Raw genomic sequence first — 10,110 nt, forward strand, 5'->3', positions numbered from 1 at the left:
GTTTATAACTTTTGATCTAATCAATATTTTTTGACGTTCGAGTGCTAGTTTTGTGGGTCTTTTGAAGACGAAAAAAAAGTACTTTTCTGTTTTCTCGTGGAAATGAACGGAAAAAAGTTATAAGCGAAAAACGTGAATTTACGTAAAAATTGTACAATTAACCACACTGTAAACAATCTTCCCCCCATTTTTATGACTGTGGAAACTAATATGTTATTGTACATAATATTTAGCATTTATAGTGATAAATTCAGCTTGCAGGAACAAAAAGTCGCGTCCAACTTTATATTTCTTGGACTAAATAGGATACAACAGAATGGTATTTTTCAACTCTTCATTTAGCAGTTGGGATAAATTTTGGTATTTAATTTATTGCAGACTAGTATATAAACAAGTTTTATACAATGTGGCGTTTTCCCACTGTTTAAATACCCCACAAATTGAAAATATGTAGGAAAATACGAAATACGTACAGGGTGTGTGTACCAAATTTGTTTTTTCTAAGTTCGAGTGTAACTGAGATATTGATGTTTTTTTCGAAATTTGAAACCCCACTTTCTAGGCCTATAATTTCTCAGAGATATTTTGGGTCCCCCTACATGCCCCTGCTCTGTCGGTTCTTATGCGAAACACCCTGTATTTTTCCTTTTTTCATTTTGACCTCATTTAAGTACAAAATAAATTAAAATATGCGTTGTGACACCATTAAGTAAAAATATCAAAACCAGTCGCAATATTTTCACGGTAACTCGAAACTTATTCCATGTTACATCCTGAAGACGTAATAAAAAAGTGATGAAACGTCGTCGACGCGACTCTACATCGTGAAAAGTAATGCCTAAAAACTACCATTCTGCGTAGCACACTTAAAGCTACCAACAACGACTATATACAGTGAGTAACAAAAGACATCTATTTCTGCTGCGTTGTCTCAAACTTCACCTCGCGGTTGGCCTTGCGCAGGGACCGGCTCCTCTGCGGGGTGGTGTGGACGTCGGGGACGCGCAGGCTGGCCGACGAGTTCTGGGGGTTGAAGGGCGACTTGGCGGGGAACTGCTTGGCCACCAGGGGGACCCAGCACTGGGTCTCCAGCTTGCCCAGGGAACCTACTTCGGAATTTGGAGCAAAGGGACGATCAGACAATTAACGTTACGTCAGGAATTGGGGAAGATTTGCGTTTGGAAGGTGACAAATAAAGTATATTTACTGACGTCACAGCCCGGAATGGTGCAGTATTGCCAGATTGTTAATTTTTTTCGGGATATTTAAGAAAATTAATACTGGTAGTAAATCCAATTTATATAACAGTAGCCTAGAACCACAGATCGTGACACTGTTGTGATCTAGCTGATTGTGCTTAGTTCTAGTGCCTGTGTAGTCCAGTCAATGGCCATTTTCCCGTATAATTTTGCCAAACAGCACCGATTTTCATAAAAATTTGGATTTAGGTTCTAGTTTTTTCTGAAAGTCAATACTTTTCGACTTATTCGCGAGTGAAATCGTACATTTTTTAACCAACAAAAAAAAACACTTTTTCAGACGGTTTTTCGCGAATAACTCAAAAAGTAAGTATTTTATCAAAAAAATCATTTACATAAAAAACGTAGCTTATAAAAAAACAAAAAGAATGGTGTATTTATGGTGTCTGTAGACCCAGTACAAGCGGAGTAATAGCTTGTTGAAGGTTGTTTCTTATTCGTCAAACGGCAAAATTGAAAGTTTGAACATGAAATATCCAAAAACCAATGCATTTTTCAGGGAATACTCATAGAACCTTTTTTAAAGTGCTTAAAAAAACATTTATTTTTATTTTTTATAAAAGTCCCTAGCATCAAAGATAAGCGAGTTATGACGAAAATAAAGTAGGTCCGTAATTTTTTCGGCGACAAAAAACGTGTAAATCACCCCCTAATTACCACCCCAATTGAAAATAATCGTTACCACTTTACAATTTACTTTATTTATGTACTCGTAATATACTCTAGAAGTGTGACCGGTTTAAAGTGCTAAGTTTTGAAAAAAGTTGAGCTTGAAGTGAAAAGAGAATTTTTGTATTTTTGGAAAAGATTGTCTTTTCTTCAAAATAACTCAAAAACTATTAATAATATTCAAAATTGTGTAGAGTACAAATTTGTAGATTTTGCTTTCTTGAAAATTTTGTTTTATTTTTCTATAGGATAAAAATTAGGTAAGATATGGATGTTTAAGGTTAGCATATGTTCATAAATAACAACTTATTCAAGCCCTTTCAGCTTAAACCCCTACAAAAATAAGAGCTGAACGAAATTTTAACTTATTTGATCTTATAGCCCTTGAAAAAACCTACCAAATGGTTTTTTGAAGGGCTTGATAGCATAAAAACTAAGCGAGTTATGGGTAAAAAAACCAAACAAATCACATATTTTTGCCGGATATCAGAACACGTATATTGAAGCATTGATGAATTCACACTGTAGCTATATTTTAGGAATAGAATAGAAAAGGAAGACAAGAGTGAAGAAGATTTTTGATTGTTTATATGTTATTTGCAATAAAAAAATATTTGTTATAAAAATAAAAAAATTAAATTCTATATAAAAATAAAATTCTTATTTTCCCTATTTTTGATTGCAAATTTTAATCAGTAGGGTTTTTTCTTAAGGTTTGAAAATAAATACATACATTACATTTTAAATAATAAAAAGATTGTATTATATTTTGAGCTAAAAAAATTTTTTTAACTATAATTGTTCGATTTTTTTGCAAGGGGTGGTTTTTATAAGGGTTGAAACTTATAAATAAATAATAAAAAATTAAAACAGTAAAGAAATCTTACTTTAATATCACTATATGATTAAATTATTCCAAGTTGCTGAATAATATTTTTCAATATTATATTTTAATGATTACTGTCATAGGGGATGGTTTTTAGGGATTGATAATTTTCAATTCATCATAATTACTTATTTAAAGATGATTTCAACCTATTACACGCTCGAATCTGCAATTCTATAATTATTTTCGAATAGGGGTCGTTTTCACCCCTAAAAAATTAAAAGCAACCACCGGCACAGGGTCAACTTTGAAGTAGAGGGTAAGTATAACCTAAATTATACAGTAACGCCGTATTTTACCTTCAATGACTGGACTAATAATGATCAATCCGCACCTACTTGGGCTCAAATAGTCTCCAATCAATCTGTCACGGAACGAGTTTTAAATAAAAATTATGTCTCAACAAAAGAACCTATCTTTATAGGAACGGGAGAGTCTTAGGTGAATGAAAATTTTATTGGCAGAGAAGACAAAAATAAAAAAGTGTGGTTATTTTTGTCTGAAATGCCAAACAAAATTGATGAATCTACTATAAAAAAAATGGTGAACAAACACATACGAACAGCAAATGTTTTAACCTGTATTCAAAATACCGGCCCTTTTGATAAGATAAGTTAAATTCGTGATTAAAATTTTGGCACTTATTTATGTGACACCCTGCATATGGTTTCATCAAATATGGAAACACTACATTTATCGCCTAAATGAGGGGCAAACTTCGTCACAGAACTGCAAACCGTATAACAAAACTATTAACTACTGTTAAACGATGTTCACATACAATTCCGAGAGGGAAATCTGTTACTAACCTAATTTCAGGCTACTGTTATGTTCCAACCCTCTCGTTTTGATGTTAGAGAATAGTATAACTGATTTTGGNAGAACGATTTTTGAAATTGATACCTTTTTGAAATATCTATTCACGAATTACCTACTGACGGTATAAATAAATTGGAATAAACTAAACATATTTTATTAAATTATTGAATATTGTTTATAAACAAAAAAATCGTTTGTAAAGTTTACCAACGATTCAACGAATTTTAATTTTCCTCGTCGTGTTATGATTTCTTCTTTATCTTTTTTTATATATACGTACATATATTATATTCTGGGAGTTATACGTGCAAATCCGGAATCCGGAACCATACAGCTAATTCCCGATACAATCACAGACAATCCCGGTCATGCCCATGTGGCTAGATGTTCTTTTAATATGTTGTCAAAATCTGCAATAAAATTGATGAGTCCACGGAACACATCAGGTTGTCCGAATTTTCTGTCTCGTCGTGTCTACAAAGTGCTAATTCGAAAGCTCCGCAAAGTTTTATGCAATCTACGATTTTAGATAATACATAACGATTTTTCGTTACCTGTTCATTGTGTATATTATCCCAATATCCAATATGCAGAATCTAACTGACTTCTTATGTTTATTTTACCTAATGACTTAAATTACTTAAATCTTTCACACTGTATATCCATGCTTATCTCCATCGAAAAGTATATAAGCACGGAAAACAAAACAGTGTATTTTTTAAATCACACCCGCACACCCGCTCTGCTTTCGTGTATACATTATTGTTAAATTGTCTTTTATAACTTTTGCTTCGGCTTGTTCCACTAACTTCAATATTTAATTGTGGTGTTGACCCACCTAATTCTTTTATTTTTAGTTTATCCTCATAAGGCAGAGAACCAAATAAAGTTTTTTTTAAAACGAAACGCTATTCATTTTAATAACTATAATATCCGTAGACGCCTAAACCACTAAACGAAAATATTCACACGTGCCGCTCGCAGAAATAAACCACCACATACCACGTACGAAATATTACTGCATTTACTGCAGCAGTGGCTGTCGTTGTTGCAGCAACAAAAGCCCATATAAAAGTATACTGGGTCACGTGCCTGATTAGCCAATAAAAACAAAGGACGCATCTAATTGTTCGCTATGCACACATTTTGTATATGATGTTGCATATATTGAGGGGCGTAGCTCGCGTCGTAATAAATAATAATATAAGCTCCTAGATTTATTTTAGCCATTACATTTGGATTCTTTAAATATTTTGTTGATGTTTAATATGATTAAATGCATAACATTTTATGTGTTCTGCAGCTCCGCAGCTCTTATGGTAAAACCGCCACTGCCCGCGAGGTTCATTATTTTTTTGGCAATCCCGCCTCTGTCAGCTCTCTTAGTTTGACTCATATTCTTTAATTTGAGCTGTTTTGTCAAGTTTGATGTTTGTTTTGCATAATAAAATGAATGATGTGAAGTTGTAGCCATAACAGCTTTGGAGTATAAAAAAAACGACAAAAAGATTTCATGATTTTCATGTCAATTATGCCGCGATTTCGTGTCTTTCTATCAGATGACGTCACTACATGCGCATACCCAGCATCGGTAAGGGGCGAGATAAGTTTGTCAGTTACATTTCCTCAATGAGGTGTTTGCCACCACCTTCCTAGATATTAACAGAAAATTAAACAATGTAACGAAAAACTTTTCCTACTTACGATCTGCTCGACTGGAATTATTCCTGTGCGTAGACTTATACGACTGGGACCTAACCAAGCCGGTGGTGCCCGTGTTGACTGCGTCCATGGACATGCTACGGTTGTGGGTCTTCGCCCATATCCGGTTCCTTTTGCCCCGTTCCCTCTCGTCGCTCAACCCGCTGAGATGTTCGTTGAGGGCGTACAGCTTCTGCGTTATGTCTTTACCTGAATAATAGGAAATATGACAAGCTCTCGCCCTCTGGCGGAAAAAAATTGCAAACATAGTACCTATAATAGAGTCCAGCACGACCTTGAGCATAGGCCTGTGCCTAAGCACCCTCTCCAGCTTCATCCTGGGCCAGCAGAGGTACACGCTGTCCTCTTCGGCGGTGATTGTCACTTGGAACACGTCGTCCGATTGCTCGTGGTTGGCCTCCCACTCGGGCGAATCCACGAACTGGTGGGTGCCGATGAAGTGCAGGTGCGTGTCGTCACAGGTTACGCGCAATCTGAAAGAATCGAGTTGAACTGGTTATACCGGTTTGGGCAGGATAACCACGAAGACAACGCGAATTGGTTAGTTTTTGGATTTGAGATGAAAATTGGAAAGGATCAGCTTACCTTCCTTTGAGCAATATTGACAGCCTTTCGTCAGCCGGGCTGACATCTTCTACGGCGTAGATGTCGCCCTGTTCTAAGTTCATGACCTTCGCTTCCTTCACCAACTCCTTGAAGTGCTTCTTGCTGACCCGAAGGGGTTTGAACATCTGAAACACATTGGTTTNGTGCGTTAATGTTCGCAGAAGTCCACAAGCCGAACTAATATTTCTATTTTTTATAAAATCTAAATGAAAATCATTCTCACGAACGTCAGTTTTTTGGTAATATCGCAAATGCAACTAAAAATTTTCAGATTTATTTAAAGCCATTTGACCTTGAAAATTTGAAAATTTTCGCCGGCGCTTTTTCGCTTGTTTTTAGTCCATCAATGAATATGCTTCACCTATTCTCAATGTCACGAGCCGCCACTGGGGGAGAGTAACGGAAGATTGCAGGAAAACTATCCTCTAAACATTTAGATCGAGGTTGCATATATTTTCATGGCCATGTCATTATTCGTAATTTTTTGTTATTCATAATTATAATTAAATGGTACATTGATTCAAATTCGAAAACACTGAAGATTAAAAAAAGCAAATTAGTGCACATTTTAAGTGTTTATTTGATTTATTTATAGTATAAATTGCTCACTCCTTATGGGAAGAACGGAAAAATGTATTAATTTTACAATTAACAATTTATACTTTTTCACGAAACGAAAAGATGTAGGATCTCCACTATTAAAGATTAAAGTGAAAAAATAATAGTCAATTTTTGTCAAATTTGATAATGAAAAAAATATATATGTAGGCTTAAGTCCAACTAAATCTCATGATAAATACCTCCTTTAAAAAGGGGTCATACTGTATGAGTAGAAAAAAATATTATGCACATGGCCTTCTTGAAACGTGTTTTGTATATTGAAATAAACCACATATTTTCATTAATTTTGAACACCTTGAAAATGAAGTGTTTCCAGACACATATTTATAACTTTTCTAAAGAGTCTATCATTAAACTAGGCGTTTTAGTTTCACTGTGAAATCTGCCTTACATAATCACTGATTTAATAAAGTGAGCAATCAAAATAAAGTGGATTTTGGGACAAATTTTTTAAACTAGACAATTCACCCTATGTAATAAATTAAGGACATTTTAGTTTTCTGTATGGACAGCATTTAAAACAATAATTATTAGGCTGATTAAAAAAAAATCGGCGATTTTTTTTTCAAAATTCCGTCTGAAATAGATTCAGGGAGGTGAGAAGAGATGCCTGTAAAAATCGGAACTCTTAATATTAATATTTACAGGTCGCGCATCTCGATTTTCTATTTTCCATTCAAATAATAGGGGAAGAATGATCTTAAAAACCAATAGACGGATTTAAATGACCGAACCGTATTCTTGTAGGGTTCCGATTTTTACAGGCATCTCTTCTCACCTCCCTGAATCTATTTCGAAGGGGATTTTAAAAAAAAATAGTCGATTTTTTTTTAATCAGCTCAGTGTGAATCAATATAAGATATGCTTGAACATATGCAACGTATATGTTCAAGCATACGTAAAAATTGAAGAGTTGAAACTAATTAAAACTGCCCGACGAAGACTTTATTATTTCGTTTGTTTAATATAAAATATTCGATCAGATTGGAACAGTCTGAAATTAAATATTTGCACAAGTATGTTCTTCGTTGGCCTGATGTTCCGCTATGAAATAAAATAAATATTAAGAAATGCACAGAAATGTGCAAACTAAAGGTTTTTTTAATTTTATTAGGTACTCCCGTTTTATTCATCGGAATTTACGATATCCAGTTAAATAAAAGCGAACTCATATTTTCCCTGACGACACGTATCTTTTTCCAGATAGTAAATGCAAAGTAAATAGCAGCCGACTCAGTTTATGTCCTTTTGTTACCACCCGGGTAAACACTTCTCTGCTTACACATTCGATGCGATGCGACTATCTAATCGATATCAAACTTATTCTCTTTCCAGAAACTAATTTTATCGACTCTAACTCATATCCAGGCACGTTAATTATCTCGTGCGCTGCATGTACTTGTAGGGTGAGCTTTAATAAATAGTTTGATACAGTTAATTGTTAAACTGCAAGCTGTAGAAGTTCGAAGAACGCATTAAGTAATTCTTGTGTTTATTAAGAAGTTGTTGGATGGTGAAGAATAAAAAACAACGATGAAAGCACATCTGCGGATATAAGAAATAACCCCCACATGTTATGACAGAGACTTCCATACAGGATATGACTATAGGTAGAGGTGACATGCTTGAATCACTTCTGTTCCTCGCAGAAAGGTCCAGACTACACAACATTAAAATCACTCCGGTCGGACTACCCCTGCGCCCAGCGATCGCGACCGATCATTTGTTCCTTAGCTCGAAAGCGAAACGTTTCCAAACACATTTTTATTTCGTCAATTTATGACGTAGGGTCTATCATGCCCATTACCTTAAGGTACAAATCCGTCAGCTCTAAAGTGAGCGTCGGCGGTAGAAACTTCCACGTCAGCAGAGCCGTGTGGGTGACGTTCAGCAGGACTATCACCAGGTTCCACAGCAGGATGTCGGGGGCGCACACCTCCACGCCACCCCAGATCGTCAGGAAGAAGTAGCCGATCGACAGCAGTGCTCTGAAAGGGAAATACGGCATACGCGTTAGCTTGAGGGTCGACATATAAGTTTCATCTTCATTATTTATTTATTTAAATAAATAAATAAACCGAAGAAATGAGTTTTTCTGGGAAACGGCCGAGAAAAATAAATTATTTTAGAAATTATTTCATTTTTGCTTACTTTTACTAGAAGTTAGGGCAGAAATACAGAAATTATCTTTACGACGCTAGGCATCGCGGCGTTTCAAATTTTTTCCAGCAACATACATTTTTTAATATGTCACGATAAAGATCCCTTAATTTTGAATATTTTTCCTATATAAAATTTTTTTATGTTCCCATTATTTAAAAAGTTACCGGCAATTCTCTAGTGAATTTCTCTATCTCATAATTATTATTGCAACGACGTAGCGATATAGATATTTTTCAATGCTCTTGCTGGTTCAATATATCAATAACTATGGCTCTATTTACAATAAAAGACGTATTCACTATAAACAATTTCATAACACAACTGTGTATACAACAATTGCATTAATTTGTAAGAATTACAAATCCACGTATCATATAAGGAAGACCACAACAATATAAAGAATATCAACCGAAATAGGTAAATAGAAAAGGAATATCAAGTGAAATAAATAAACACAATACTTAATATTCAATGTGAGCACCATTATTATTTAAACACAATTCGTAACGTTTTCTTAGTTCACTGGACGTTACTTTTTTTTAAATATTGCCATGTATTTCAGCATAAGCACCAGAGATTTTCTGCTTTAAATGTTCAATACTGTTTGTTTTAGGGCTCCTCACAAGAAGAAATCAAGAGGGGTTAGATCTGGGGCTCTCGGAGCAAATTGTAAAGGGCCATTAATACCTATCCACTTATTTTCAAAGTGCAAATTTAAATAGCTTTGAACAACTGTAGCATTATGGTCCAATGAAATCACAGGTGTCTCCTAATTTGAAGTGGCACATTTTCTATAAGAATAGAAATTTCATTTGCGAGAAAATTGCAATACCTTTGTCCCGTTAAGACACCATCATAAAAATATGGACCTATTAAATGGCGCCGTACAATTCCACACCATACATTGACACTAACGTGACCCTACCTTTGAACTTCTCTAATACTATGTGGGTTTTCGTCCGACCAATGATGAGTATTTTTCCGGTTTGGAATGCCATGACTAATAGCTGTTTTACATTAACAATTTATTGATGAATAAATTGACGAAGTTCATCATGAATTAATTCACGAAAATGCTGTTTTACATTGACAATTTATTGATCAATTAATTCATGAAGTCGCTTCATCAAGAAATTGGACAAGTGTAATGCACCAAATCAGCTGTCAAATAACTTCATGAATTTATTCATCAAGTTCTTGACGAATTAGAGCATGTTCTAATTTTCGTCAATTTCTTCGTGAAGTTCGGAAGTACCAACCCAACAGATTTCCAGCCTCAGATCAGTAATGAGGTTATGTTATTGGAATATGTAAATAATTGTGTGGCGTCGTACTAGTTTTGCATTGTTTTTATTGATTTGTTAC

At 34.7% G+C, this 10,110-nt stretch overlaps 1 protein-coding gene across 1 annotated transcript in view; it reads right to left on the minus strand.

Annotated features, from left to right (window-relative positions):
* Positions 1 to 912: 912 nt before the first annotated feature.
* The window catches only part of LOC108913801, a 25,917-nt gene continuing 16,719 nt past the window's right edge, over positions 913 to 10,110 (minus strand). Inside the window, exons 8-12 of the mRNA XM_023454426.1 lie at positions 8,390 to 8,570; positions 5,941 to 6,086; positions 5,608 to 5,828; positions 5,338 to 5,544; positions 913 to 1,106 (exon numbers count right to left, since the gene is read on the minus strand). Coding sequence (XP_023310194.1) covers positions 913 to 1,106; positions 5,338 to 5,544; positions 5,608 to 5,828; positions 5,941 to 6,086; positions 8,390 to 8,570 — 949 coding nt within the window. The remainder of the gene's footprint in view (positions 1,107 to 5,337; positions 5,545 to 5,607; positions 5,829 to 5,940; positions 6,087 to 8,389; positions 8,571 to 10,110) is intronic.

Source organism: Anoplophora glabripennis, unplaced genomic scaffold (assembly GCF_000390285.2).
Source record: "Anoplophora glabripennis isolate ALB-LARVAE unplaced genomic scaffold, Agla_2.0 scaffold80, whole genome shotgun sequence".
Taxonomy (NCBI): domain Eukaryota; kingdom Metazoa; phylum Arthropoda; class Insecta; order Coleoptera; family Cerambycidae; genus Anoplophora; species Anoplophora glabripennis.